The sequence below is a fragment of the Anomaloglossus baeobatrachus genome, chromosome 4, assembly GCF_048569485.1.
Source record: "Anomaloglossus baeobatrachus isolate aAnoBae1 chromosome 4, aAnoBae1.hap1, whole genome shotgun sequence".
NCBI lineage: Eukaryota > Metazoa > Chordata > Amphibia > Anura > Aromobatidae > Anomaloglossus > Anomaloglossus baeobatrachus.
In genome coordinates, this window is record NC_134356.1 from 508,687,426 (window position 1) to 508,702,181 (window position 14,756).

The 14,756-nt window shown below is 47.7% G+C and overlaps 1 protein-coding gene across 1 annotated transcript in view; it reads right to left on the reverse strand.

The window, feature by feature from the left end:
• Window positions 1-766: 766 nt before the first annotated feature.
• C4H15orf40 (chromosome 4 C15orf40 homolog) overlaps window positions 767-14,756 on the reverse strand; it is a 41,519-nt gene continuing 27,529 nt past the window's right edge. The window contains exons 3-4 of the mRNA XM_075342769.1: window positions 6,674-6,801; window positions 767-989 (exon numbers count right to left, since the gene is read on the reverse strand). Of these exons, the coding sequence (XP_075198884.1) occupies window positions 894-989; window positions 6,674-6,801 (224 nt within the window). The 3' untranslated portion in view covers window positions 767-893. The remainder of the gene's footprint in view (window positions 990-6,673; window positions 6,802-14,756) is intronic.

A 14,756-nucleotide genomic window follows, 5' to 3' on the forward strand; every position in this document is an offset into this window, starting at 1 on the left:
CCCCGCAATTAAAAGGGCACTTAAAGAGTAACTAAATGTTTATCACTTTTTATATTCAAGGCCTCTTTCACACGTCCGTGAAAAACCATGCACGTTTTTCACGGACGTGTCAGAGGTGGGTATTGCCCTCCGTGAGCCGTGTTTATGGCACACATGTGTTCTCTGTGTGTTATCCGTGATAACACATGAACGGGAACTTTCTACTTACCTGTCCCTGGCGTCGCTGTCCGTGGTGCTGATCTTCGGTCTCTGGTCCTGCCGACTCCTTGCTGCTGCAGCTTCTGGTCGCAGTGAAGTGAATATGCAATGAGCATAATGAGCGGCGGTTGAAAGCAAGTGACAGCAGCGGCAGAGACAGGAGGGCTGGAGAAGGTGAGTAAAGGTTTTTTTTTCCTCAAACGTGGTTTCTCCGGCGCGTGTCACACGGAACACCTCCGTGTGGTCCATTTGCGTTCCGTGTGATGCCGGAGAAAAACTGACGTGTGGAGCACACTGACACACGATCCATGGCAGAACACGCACGTGAGCGCAGACCGATTGATTTTAATGGGTCTACGTGTGCCCAGTACGCGAGGAAACGAACCAAACACGTACCGGAGACACGGACGTGTGAAAGAGGCCTAAAAGGGAATTGTCAGCTTGTTTTGCTACCTCATCTGAGAGCAGCATGATTTAGGCAAAGGGACTCTGAATCCAACAATGTATCACTGTCTCAGAAGTGCTGCAGCCAGTAAACTGAGTATAACTCACATGATAATGTTTCTGATGTATTTTTTGAGGATCTCTTTATTAGAAAATGAATGTTCTGCTTTGACACATAAAAAAAAAATAACATTCTATAACCGAAAGAAAATATTACAGCAAATCAAAGTCCATCAGAAGGAAAATCCAACTCATGTTTTGGATGCTTCATTCTTTAGTTTTTCTAAAACAACTTCTGGCGAGATAGCGGCTGAAATCTTCACTATTTTCTCTCGACTTTTTCCACCCTGTAATGATAATTAGTCATTTTTTTTCCCATCTATATCATCATCATCATTCTCAATAAAGTAGAAGCATTTCATATACAGTACAGCAATATTGGTGCAGCATCTATGGTGTGTGTGTGTGTGTGTATATATATATATTATATTATATTATATTATAATATATATATATATATATATATATATATATATATATATTATGTGTATATATGTATGTATGTGAGAATTGAGGGGTCATTAGATTATCCGGTTCTTCTGTGAAAACAGTGGGCACAAGAGCAATACATAACAGTGCATCAGGTTGCAAATTTTATTGATTAATTATTTTGTGTGGCATGATCATCTGTTCTATGCAAACAAATTTAACAGACTTTTTTTGTTGGAAAGTTAAACCACTTCACTTTTAAAGTAACTTTAACCCCTTCATGACTTTTGACGTACATCTAAAGTTGTGTCTCTGCCTTTGATGTAGGCTTGAGTCTGCATCATTTCAGTCGCTTATTTAATCAGCCATCATGTGCCTCTAACAGCAGTGGGTGGATCAGAGATCCTCCCGCAGCTGTCAACTAGTTAAATTCCACTGTCAGAGAATCTGTCAACTAATCTGAGAGCAGTGTGATGAAGGAAGAGAGGTCCTGATTCCAGTAATATGTCACTTACTTGCCTGCTTAGCGTAGTTTTGATAAAATCACTGATTAAAGGGGTTATCCAGCTTAATTTGCTTTTTTTTATTATTAGCCTATTGGGCTACATTGGGGCAGGTAAGTAGATCATGGGTCCCCAATTCCAGTCCTCAAGGGCCGCCAACAGTGCATGTTTTCAGGATTTCCTTGGTATTGAACATGTGATAATTTAATCACCTGCACAGTTGATGATTCCAACACCCATGCAATGCTAAGGAAATCCTGAAAACATGCACTGTTGGCGGCCCTCGAGGACTGGAGTTGGGGAACCCTGAAGTAGATTGTGAGCACTTATCTGCCCTGGTGTCAGCCCCTCTCCCCCGGCTCAGAGTGGTCATGTGACCGCTCCTGCCGCAATTTTGCTGCTTCCGGTCATTTCATGTCAACATGGGCAGGACCATGTTGACATGCAACCTCCCCCTGTACTGCTGTGGGGGTCCGTGACCTGGGGGAGGGGCCTGCCTGCGGCTGCCGTGGTGTCAGCGCCAGCACCGGGCCCCTGCTCAGGATCGCACATTCAAATGTACCGGAATCACAGATCCCAAATGCCGATATATTTGAAAGCGTTAATGAGAGGGAGCGCAGCGCTGCTTCTTATCACTTCCTGTGCAGTCTGTGTCTGACAGTTCAGGACAGTGGTGACGTCACTACTGTGCTGATATGGCCAGACCAGACAGCGGACGAACGTGCAGGAGCGGCGGCGACCGAGGACGGGTGAGTATGTATTCCCTACATGTGTTCCCTATGTGGGTAGGGGGGGTCGGTACAGAGCGCTGTGTGTGGGGGTGGGGGTGCAGAGCCCGGGGTGGGGGTGCAGAGCCCGATGTGGGGCTATTTGCAATACTGTAGTGATAACAGGTCAGGTGCAGGGGGCGAGGCTGGACACTGAGGCCGGGCGGTGCCAGCTGTGACTGGGAGGTTTGGCACAGGAAGTGGTCATGTTTGCTGGAGCTGAATGTAAACAAAGAATTGCAGAGAATAAAGGGATAATTCAAGAGGAACAAAAGTTAGAAAACAAAAAATAACAATGTAGGGGTGTTTCATATGACAATACAGCACAGATTGGTTTAACAAAAATTTTTGAGTTTGTCGGACAACTCCTTTAATCAGCAGTAGTTCATCATTACAGGACTACTTTGCGTGCTGCAGGTAGTCCAGCATATTTATGAGCTCTGTATAACTGTTAGATCTGCAGCAGAGAAAACATTGATTCTATCAAAATGACAGCATACAGTTCAGTAAGTGACACATTGCTGGAATCAGGGTCTCTGTCTCTACATCATGCTGCTCTCAGATGAGAGAGCAAAACCTGGTGACAGATTCCCTTTAACACACGCTGGCAGGGAGCGTCTCATCAACACGCCTGTGATGTGATTGCAGGGTTACAACTGTATCGGAAAAGTGACCATCAGCCTCCACAAATGTGAACAGGCGCCAACCGAAAAAACAACGCAACTACAAAAGTATATCCAGTGGCACGCAATAATATAAGGATGCATTGCATTACTGCTATAAGAACTTTGGAGATAGGAGAAAAATACATAGCTAATGTGAAAAATGAGTAAAAAGACATAGGCATTGCATTACTGCTTTGGAAATATTGAAAAAAAAAAGATTTTAGCTTACATATTCACCAATCCATGTGAGCCCAATAACCGACGGCAAGGTGATCTCATTATATCGGGAACCTAACTCTAAATGCCTATATGTGCAATTAAAAATCTGCGTGTCTGTCAATATTTCCAAAACAGGGGTTTTGTCTGAATCATGTCTTTTGGGATGTACACGAAAACCCTGACAAAAGTGCTCAGAGGAGGCAGAATGAAGAAATAATCAGCAGTACAGGAATAGTTCTTATTTTTGTGAGGTTCACTTCACTGTGCGGTGTTAGTGATAGGAAGGATTTATTCTGTGGGTCGGTATGATTACAATACCTGATTTATACAGTGTGTCCACCCATATCCTCTCCACTGCCATTAACTTGAGACCGGCGGCAGCTATAGGCGTAGAAGTGGTGTCTAGGTACAGTAAAGTATCCATGCGTTACGTAATGAAACCACCTATAGCGCCACCTGGTGGAAAACCACGGAGTTAGCATTTTTATCTTGAAAACGGAACAAGATAGAGGAAAAAAAAGTGAATTACAAAGTTGTAGGACATCATCGATTCAATACGAATTGACACCTTGCACGCAGAAATGCTATGATAAGAACGTGTAAAACTCACAAGGCTGCGGACGTGAAGTGATACCTCATGGAGACCGTCCTATAAGTCATTGGGTATGGTGGCTGCGTGGAGTGGCCTCCACACTCTCCTGACCTGACCCCATTGGACTTCTTTCTGTGAGGTTACATCAAACGGCAGGTGTATGCGACCCCTCCACCAACATTGCAGGGCCTACGACGACGTATCACAGATGCTTGTGCAAACGTGTCACCTACCATATTGCACAACGTGCAGCAAGATACAGTATGCTGTCCAGAGTCCAGATGTGCATTGCAGCTGACGGTGGCATCAAAGTTAAATGAGCGCCATATGCGTGACCAGCATTCAATGTTTTGGGGGGTCATAGGTTTCATATCATAGCAATTCTGTATACAAGGGGTTGATTCCTATTGAATTGATGATGCGCTACAATTTTTTAATTCACTTTTTTTCTCTATCTTGTTCCGTTTTCGAGATAAAAATGCTAACTCCGTTGTTTTCCACCAGGTGACGCTATAGGTGGTTTCATTGCGTAGCGCATGGCTACTTTACTATACCTAGACACCACTTCTATGCCTATAGCTGCCGCCGTTCTCAAGTTAATGGCGGTGGACAGGATATGGGTGGACACACTGTATTGTTTTTTTTATGTTCTGCTTCGATCACACAGATTTTTTTTTTAATAGTTTTTCCATTGCAATATTCTGAAAGCTGTAACTTTATTTTTTGATGAAGAGGGCTATAAGCAGGGCTGTGGAGTTGGTAAGCCAAACCTTCGACTCCGACTCAGACTCCTCAATTTCTCTTGCACCGACTCCGACTCCTACATATATTGCTTATAGTTAGGTGAAAAATTTATTGTAGTACATGAACATGTGTATGTGAACATCAGACATTTAATAATTTTTTTGATACAATAATCAAGATATTTGGATAGAACGTAAAATATATTTATTGGAATACAACTTTAGAACACAAAACTAATAAATTGTAAATATGTAATACACTATGTAATATACAGTAGATTACATATATATCTTGTGTGTGTGTGTATATATATATATATATATATATAATATAATATATATATATATATATATATATATATATATATATACACACACACACACAAGATATATATGTAATCTACTGTATATTACATAGTGTATTACATATTTACAATTTATTAGTTTTTTGTGTTCTAAAGTTGTATTCCAATAAATATATTTTATGTTCTATCCAAATATCTTGATTATTGTATCTTAAAGATAATTAAATGTCTAATGTTCACATTGTACTACAATACATTTTTCACTTAAATATAAGCATTATACTAAATATTATTTAGTAAAATATTCAGCACATTCTGCATTGCACTACTGTCCCCAATTTATTATATATTTTAGGAGTCGGAGTCGGTGCATTTTATACCGACTCCACCAAAATGAACTCCGACTACGACTCCATGACTCCACAGCCCTGGCTATAAGGGGGCTTATTTTATGCATGACAAGTTGGGGAATTTTTTGGTACCAAATTGGGGAACACAACATTTTTGACCACTTTTTATTCAGAATTTTCAAATGAAGAACTAATAAAAATCAGCAATTCACTTATTGTTTTAATTTTTTATATTTTTATGCAGTTCACTGTGTAGAAAAAGTAAAAAGGCAGATGCATTCTTTGGGTCAGTACGGATACGATACCATATTTCTATTGCTTTGCTTTATTTACACACTAACATCTAGATTTTACAAACATTAATTTGTTTTTGCATGGCCATATTCTGAGAGCTGTAACTATTTTTTCCCAAATGAGACAAATTAGTGCTTATTTTTTGCGAGACAGTTTGGAGTTTTCATTACTACTATTTTTTTTTACATATGACTTTTTGATCACTTTTCATTTACATTTTTGTTTTAACACAATAGCTGTGTTTTAAATGGGTACATAGGTTTTCGTGATGTGTGCGCTTTTTTGTTTTTTTTACCCCTTAACTTTTTTTATTTTTTTCACTTAGTTTTACTGTGGGACATGATTTTTTTCGAGCTTTGATCATATGAGATCAGTGCCAGTGACTCATTGAAAGCCTGTAGGGCCTAGCTTATAGCTGAATCCTACAGGCCACAGTACAGTGAGGTCATCTGATGACCCCACGGTACCCTGGCAACAATCGGCACCCACGATCATAATCGTGAGGGGTCATTCTTGCCTTAAGGGAGCTTTTAAAGCTCCTTTAACAACTAAGATACCGCTGTTGCGATTGACAATGGTGTGTTTAAGGGGTTAATCGACCCGGTAGTTTCTAAAACCCGTCGGGGCCAATGCCCATGGGTGTCAACTGTCATGTACAGCTGCGACCCGTGGGTTTCCCACATGCGGCGCTATTTACTTAATCTTCAGCGGCGTTAACAAAGCGGCGCCGAGGAATAAGGCCCCTAAATGACCACCGTTAAAAGGCGTATTGGCAGTCGTTAAGAGGTTAAATGCCACCTTCAATCTTAGTCGTCTCAGAGAGGGTTCACTACGCCATATTTGAAGCGGGCTTGCTCAAGTGACAGATGATTGGCTGAATCTGGCGCCTATGTCATGCAAACATTTTCAGCTAAAGAAAAAAAAAATTCATCCTGATTTCTCTGTTATTGTAAAAAAAAATCATTTATATACAATTCACAAAGATTACAACTAAAATGGTTAAAAAATATAAACATAAAAATCAGTCCATTTTGGCAATTTTTTTTGTCTTATATGTACGGGCCGCTTTAGATACTGTTCTTAACAAACGTACAAAACACTTGCCTTCTCCAAATTTACTTCACTTTTCTTTACTTCCAGGACTTTTGAGAGATAGCGACATAATTCAGCATTTGCTTCTCCTTCAGATGGAGGCGCTGCAATTGCAACTCCAACAGCCTCTGTTGTCACATCTATAGAACAGGTATAACATGGTCAGTGAGTTAAAGGGAACCTGTCAGCAGAAATTTCGCAGTAAACCTAAAAGATTCCCCCTCTGCGGCTCCTGGGCTGCATTCTAGAAAGGTTTCTTTTGCTATTGTGCCCCCTTTTTGTATGTTTTTTTTATGGTCACGGGGGCGGGCTGTCTTGCGTCCGTTATTCTCCCTCCTGCCGCTTTACGCCGTCCCCCATCGCTCATTTCCATAGCTGAGGACGCCGCCCAGTGCTCCCGAGGTCTCGCGCATGCCCAGTGCAACTCTCTCGGGACTGAGCACTGTGCACAGTGTGACCGCTGGTGACGTGATTGCACAGGCGCGAGATTATGGGCGGCGCTGTGATTGTCATCAGCAAGTACCCGCCCATAATCTCATGCCCGCGCTTTCCCCTCTGCCTCCACCATTCTGCGCAAGCGCTGCCAGATGAACCCACGTCACCTATTACCCATCTTTCTTTATCGTTCCTTCCATGGGAGACCCAAACCATGGGTGTATAGCTACTGCCCCCGGAGGACACACAAAGTTACTACACTCAAAAACGTGTAGCTCCTCCCTCCTAGCATATACACCCCCTGCTAGCCAGATCTAGCCAGTTTCTTGCTTTGTGTCAGGAGGATCACACACACGCATGCATCCTTTTTTGATTTTTCATTTTTTCTAAAGATTTGGAAGAAAAGCGGGTCCACTGGACTCCCGGCATGTCCCTTCTCACCCCCCTGGCGGCGGTGCTGTTAAGGTTGACTTCAGGGCAGGAGCCCTTCATGCCGCGCTCCTTCACCATCCCTTAGGGGCTCTGGCTTGAAGTTGGAGCCAACACGGTTCTCACTGCCTTGCAGGAGACCGGCCTCCATCCGCAGCCCTTGTGCAGGACCCTGCTGGACGGAGCACTGACCCCCACCCCACAGGGACTGGGCCCTGCGTCTCAAAGCTAAGTATAGAGACGTTTATTCAGAGGGTCCTTCTGCATTGTGGGGCACTTTTATTGTGGGGGACAGTGATTGCTTGATAATGCTGCTTTTCTACTGTGTTTCCGGCCGGTTCCACGGTTTTTACTGAGAACCGCGCCGACGATGCCTGATTCTCGGCCGCATGCATAACTCTAGGCCCCGGCTTCAGCCGCGGCCTAGTTTCGTTTCGTTCCCCTGCATGTCAGTCATGCAGGGGGACACTGCAGTGCCGCCCGCCGGCCGCTCTGCACAGGGGAGGACGCTCCTTTTTGAGGAGATCATTCCCTCCCCTGTACATCTCCTTCGCCCTCCGATTCCCGCTCCTGGGTTAACCCCCGCCCCCCCCCTCACTCTGGCGCCATTTTCTCAGCGTCTTAGTACACTGGTCGGCGCTGGCTGCTCTGCAGCAGAGGGAGTGAATACTGGCTGGGGGTCCAGGCTTGGAATTCGTATGGCACTCATAATAGCGGCCTGATAAGTCACAACCTCTGGTTGTGCACTTTTATACACTCTCAGGGCATTCTGAAGGAGTTAATTCTTTATCATAGAACCTCCTCCTCAGCAGCATGTCTCACTCTAGCAGCAAAGCTCCAAGGCTGTACACTACATGTTCTGCATGTAACCTCATATTGCCTGAACCGGCACACTGTAATGGTTCTTATGTGGTGGATGGGTATTCTAGACATTCTAGACAGAGCCCCCACCTCTGCAGCATGTCTCACAGAGCGAGGCTGCAGGCTGTTTTTTATTATCCACTGCAGGTAGTCTCGTACGGCTATACCGAGCTCATAACCACTGTGGCCCCTCAGCATGGGGGCTCATTAATGGTCCCTCCAGCTGCTCCGGTTTCGGTGGCTGACCCCCGTGGGAATCCTATTTCCAGGAGTCGGCTGTCCCGGCATCTGCTGAGCATGCAGCCCCCTTCTCAGGGCGTTTTCTGCTTCGCTCAGCAAAGCTCACAAGGGACTCTCCTTCTGGGCTCAGACCCCGTCCTCCTGACAGGGAGACGCAGGGTCCCCTGTCCTCCCCGTCCCGCAGCTCCGATTTCGAGCTGACTCACTGGACGAGGAGGATGTCTCTACCACGGGCACGGACGGATCCGTCCGTACGTGACGCAGCTGCGAATGATTGGATTGCGTCCATTATTCTTGTACTGGACCTCCATCCGCCTGATCAGGGGAGTATTCCCCGCTGACAGAAAGGCATCAGTATACCTTTAACAGGACGAGGAGTGTGTTCCTTAACCACTCCAGTTTTCAGCCCGCTGCGTCCAAGCCCACAGCCTACCCTGCAGACCCCACAGCGGGGTTCTGCTGCCTGTCTCCCCCTCCCATCAGAGGTGGTCAAGGAGTGTACTCATTCGCCAAGGGTAGCCACTCCGGTGTCTAGACTTTCAGCCCGGTTAGTTGTATCAGTGGCTGACGGCACCTCTATATGGATTCTACGGTACATTAATTTTGTACTGGACCTCAATCCGCCGGTGTTACCTTATCTAGGTGAACACAACGTGTGTTCCTTAACCACTCCAGTTTTCAGGCCCCTGTGACTAGCCCAGGGTCCGCTCTGACACTCGCTTCCCATGAAGCGTGATTCTGAGGACTGTGTTTCCCCTGTCCACCAATGGTGGTCAAGAAGTGGGCTCATTCCCCTCAGGTGGCTCAGCCCGGACCGTTATGTCAGTGGCTGATGGCTCCTCACTTAAGGTTCTGCGGTCCGCCCGGTTGTCCTTTGGGCGAAGTCGGTATAAGGACGGCAGGAGCTTCGTTCTCCTCAGCTTTACAGCAGTGCGGTTTTTTTGTACCTTCTCTGCTTCTCTGGAGGAGATGCATTCTCTCACAGGGACTCTATGCCCAAAACGGTTGCCTGAACTTCCAGACTTCACTCTTTTCATCCTCTGCCAGGTCTGCCATGCTGGACGCCGCACGGCGGTGGTCTGGGCTACCTTCCTCGCTATCCGCAGGCTCCTGTGGCTTCGGAATTGGAAGGCAGATGCCTCTATGGAGGTTCCTTGCTGGGCTCCCCCTTGGTGGGACCAGTTTCCCCGGAACCAACTGGGTGAAATTAAGGAAGCTCTTGGCGGGGAGTGTTCTTCCTTGCCACAAACCTAAACCAGGGAACCTGTCCATGGCAGGAATCAGTTGAGGTTTCGGTGGTTTCCGTTCCTCCATCTGATCGTCCTCTAGCTCGGCCCAGGTTCATAGAACCAAAGGGCTCGAAGCTGCGTCTTCAGAAGACCGCAGGAGATGCTGTCACTGACTCAGCTTCCTCCGAGCTATTTAGCCACGCCAACAACCTCCTTGGTCGGTGGCAGGCTCTCTCCACTTGGCGACGTAGGGTTCTAACACGTCTCCGTTCAGTGGGGGCGAGATTATATCTCCCTTGGCTACAGGATGGACTTCTGTCCACCCGCCAAACAGATTTTTTCTGTCAACTCCTCCCGGCTACAAGGCCGCCGCCTTCTCACAGGCTGTGGCATTTCTTGCTGGCCAATGGAGTAATTGTACCGGTTCCCGACTGGGAACGGTTCTGAGATTTTTGCTTAAATCTATTCCTAGTCCCCGAAGAGGGCGGTGCCTTCCGACCTGGATCTTTAGCTTTTCAAGCATAGCCAGGTGGGGCGTCTTCACATGGAGTCTCGGTTTTGTTCCGTGTGTTTTTTTTCACCGGATCAATCAAGAACCCAAGGAGATTCCCTAGCAGCCATCGGCATCAGAGATGCCTATCAACAGGAGTCAATCGCAGTTTCACACCAGCGTTGACTACGTTTTGACAATCGGAGTGGTCCAATTCGTGGCTCTTCCCTTGGGGTTAGCCAAGGCCCCTCGAGTATTCTCATTGGGGCAGCTGTGATTAGGGTCCTGCCCCCCTAGGGTTTGGCAGTGATCTTTTGCCCTGGACGGCCTTCTTGTCGGGGCTTCATCCAGTGCTGACTCTTAGCAGAGTGCTTCGCTCACTCTCGCCACTCTGACCTATTCGGGTGGCAAGTCCACTCTGACTTCGAACCAGAGGTTCTCAGGGCGTCAATGGAAGCGGTTCCTCGCCCAGTTTCTCCTGCGTCCTCTGAGACTGGATGTTTTCCGCTGTACAAGCGAACTCAATCCTCCCACGGGGTGGTGGCTTCGCCACTGACCAGGGGCTCGTTTCAGTGGTGGCTTCGGCCAGTCTGTCTCAGGGGCGCTCCTTTCTGGCCCGTCCCGGGTGATCTTCACCAGGATGCTAGCCTATCCGCCTTGGGAGCAGTATATCTCCACCGTGGAGCGCAGGGCGCTTGGACTCTGTCCGAATCAGCCCTCTGGATCAATGTGCTGGAAATCAGAGCTGTATTTCTGGCTCTCTAAGCCTTCACCATCTGTGAGCGGCTAGGCACATTCGAGTCCAGTCGGACAACGTGACAGCGTTTTCCTACATCAGCTTCCAGGGCGGGACACTCAGCCGCCTGGCAATCTTGGCGGCTCAACATTCTTCAGTGGACAAGGTACTCCTAGTCCACCGTATCCGCAGTCCACATCCTAGATGTGAAAACTACGAGGCAGGCTATTTCAGCTGTCCAACCGTGGTCCACAATCCTCAGGTTTTGCGGTAGACACACTGGTTCATGTTTGATCCCAGCTTTGTCTCTTTTTGAATTTCACCCTCTACCTCTTGTCCAGAGTCCTGCGCAAGATCGGTAAAGGGGGCCGTCGGGTCATTCTTCCAGACTGACCCAAGCAGGCTTGGTACTCTGACCTGCTCCTTCTGTCCGTTGGGTTGCCATGGCATCTTCCGGACCGTTCAGACCTTTTCTCAAGAGGTCCGTTTTTTCCCGTCAGAATTCTGGATTCTCAGATTGACGGCGTAGCTCTTGAGTCCTGGATCTTGGCGACTTATGATATCCTTCCTGAAGTCATCTCCGCTATGACTCGAGCTCCAAAGTGTCCTTTGACCTTTTTGGCCTTGCCGACCCTCCTGTCCCTTCCACAGTCCGGTCTACAGCTATCATTAAGGGACAGGTCTCGGCTCTGTCAGTATGTGCCAGCGGCGTATCGTCCGGCTGGCTCCGGTGCGCTCCTTTAAGGGCGCATCTCACATCATTCCGCTTTTCCGGCGGCCTATGGAGACCTGGGACCTTGATCCGGTCCTCCCGGTTCCCGGAAACCCCCCTTTGCGCCTCTTGGGGAGGTTTCGTTGTTTCATCTTTCACAGAAAGTACTCTTTCTAGTGGCTATAATTTCCCGCCAGAGAGTTCTGGCTGCACTCTTTCGGAGTCGCCCCCTTTTTTTTTTTGGTCTTTTGCATCAAGACAAGGTGGTCTTCGTCCGACTCCGGCCTTTTTTCCCTAAGGTGGTTTCTGCTCCACCTTATCCGGGGCAATTTTCCTGCCTTCCTTTTGTCCGGCTCCTGTTCATCGCTTGAGGAAGCGTTGCATATCCTGGATCTGGTGCGGGCGCTCCGGATCTATGTGTCTCGCACCGCCGTTATTAGGCGGTGCACCTCTCTGGTGCTGACTGTTCGTCAGCGTAACGGTCTCTCGGCATCTAAGCCGACCCTGATGTTGGCTTAGGTCGACCATTTCCGAGACCTACGAGTGTACTCAAGTGCCTTCCCCGCCGGGGATCAGAGCACATTTGGTCAGACCTGTCGGCGCCTTTTTTTTTGGGCTTTCAGGCACCAGGTTACGGCTCAGTAGGTCTGTCAGACTGCAGCTCGAATTAGTCTGCATACTTTTTCGAAGCACTTCCCAAGGCATGCTCATGCTTTGGCAGACGTGGGCTTGGGCAGACGCATTTTTCCGGCGTCTGTCGCCCATTTGTGAAGTTAGGTTTGCCTGCTTCTCAGTTGTCTGTTTATTCCCACCCATGGACTGCTTTGGAACGTCCCATGGTTTGGGTCTCCCATGGAAGGAACGATAAAGAAAAAGAGAATTTTGTTTACTTACCGTAAATTCTTTTTCTTGTAGTTCCGACATGGGAGACCCAGCACCCTCCCTATTGCCTGTTGGCAGGTTTCTTGTTCCGTGTGTCTTCACCGGCTGTTATTGTTGTAGACAGAGGTTCCGGTTCTTCCGGATTTTACTCTGTCTCTTCTTGTGGGTGGATGTCCTCCTTCAGCTTTTGCACTAAACTGGCTAGATCTGGCTAGCAGGGGGTGTATATGCTAGGAGGGAGGAGCTACACGTTTTTGAGTGTAGTAACTTTGTGTGTCCTCCGGGGGCAGTAGCTATACACCCATGGTTTGGGTCTCCCATGTCGGAACTACAAGAAAAAGAATTTACGGTAAGTAAACAAAGAAGGGAATTATGTTTACTTACCGTAAATTCCTTTTCTTCTAGCTCCAATTGGGAGACCCAGACAATTGGGTGTATAGCTACTGCCTCCGGAGGCCACACAAAGCACTACACTTAAAAGTGTAAGGCCCCTCCCCTTCTGCCTATACACCCCCCGTGGGATCACGGGCTCCTCAGTTTTAGTGCAAAAGCAAGAAGGAGGAAAGCCAATAACTGGTTTAAAAACAAATTCAATCCGAAGGAACATCGGAGAACTGAAACCATTCAACATGAACAACATGTGTACCCGAAAAAAAACAAAAATCCCTAAGAAAACAGGGCGGGCGCTGGGTCTCCCAATTGGAGCTAGAAGAAAAGGAATTTACGGTAAGTAAACAAAATTCCCTTCTTCTTTGTCGCTCCATTGGGAGACCCAGACAATTGGGACGTCCAAAAGCAGTCCCTGGGTGGGTAAAATAACCCTCGTGACAGGACCGTAAAACAGCCCTTTCCTACAGGTGGGCAACCGCCGCCTGAAGGACTTGTCTACCTAGGCTGGCGTCCGCCGAAGCGTAGGTATGCACCTGATAATGCTTGGTAAAAGTGTGCAGACTCGACCAGGTAGCCGCCTGGCACACCTGCTGAGCCGTAGCCTGGTGCCGTAATGCCCAGGACGCACCCACGGCTCTGGTAGAATGGGCCTTCAGCCCTGAGGGAACCGGAAGCCCCGCGGAACGGTAGGCTTCAAAAATTGGTTCCTTGATCCACCGAGCCAAGGTGGATTTGGAAGCTTGCGACCCTTTACGCTGACCAGCGACAAGGACAAAGAGTGCATCCGATCGGCGCAGGGGCGCCGTGCGGGAAATGTAGATTCTGAGTGCTCTCACTAGATCCAACAAATGCAAATCCTTTTCACATTGATGAACTGGACGAGGACACAAAGAAGGTAAGGAGATATCCTGATTGAGATGAAAGGGGGATACCACCTTAGGGAGAAACTCCGGAATCGGGCGCAGGACCACCTTGTCCTGGTGAATCACCAGGAAGGGAGATTTGCATGACAGCGCTGCTAGCTCGGACACTCTCCGAAGAGAGGTGACCGCTACAAGAAAAGTCACTTTCTGTGAAAGGCGAGAAAGGGAAACATCCCTCATAGGCTCGAAAGGCGGCTTCTGGAGAGCAATTAGAACCCTGTTCAGATCCCAGGGCTCTAACGGCCGCTTGTAAAGAGGGACGATATGACAAACCCCTTGCAGGAACGTGCGTACCTGAGGAAGTCGTGCTAGGCGCTTCTGAAAAAATACAGATAGCGCTGAGACCTGTCCTTTTAAGGGAGCCTAGCGACAAACCTTTTTCCAAACCGGATTGTAGGAAGGAAAGAAAAGTAGGCAATGCAAATGGCCAGGGAGGAAATCCCTGAGCAGAACACCAAGATAAGAATATCTTCCACGTCCTGTGGTAGATCTTGGCGGAGGTTGGTTTTCTAGCCTATCTCATGGTGGCAATAACCTCTTGAGATAACCCTGAATACGCTAGGATCCAGGACTCAATGGCCACACAGTCAGGTTCAGGGCCGCAGAATTCCGATGGAAAAACGGCCCTTGAGACAGCAAGTCTGGTCGGTCTGGTAGCGCCCACGGTTGGCCTACCGTGAGGTGCCACAGATCCGGGTACCACGACCTCCTCGGCCAGTCTGGAGCGACGAGGATGGCGCGGCGGCAGTCGGACCTGATCTTGCGCAG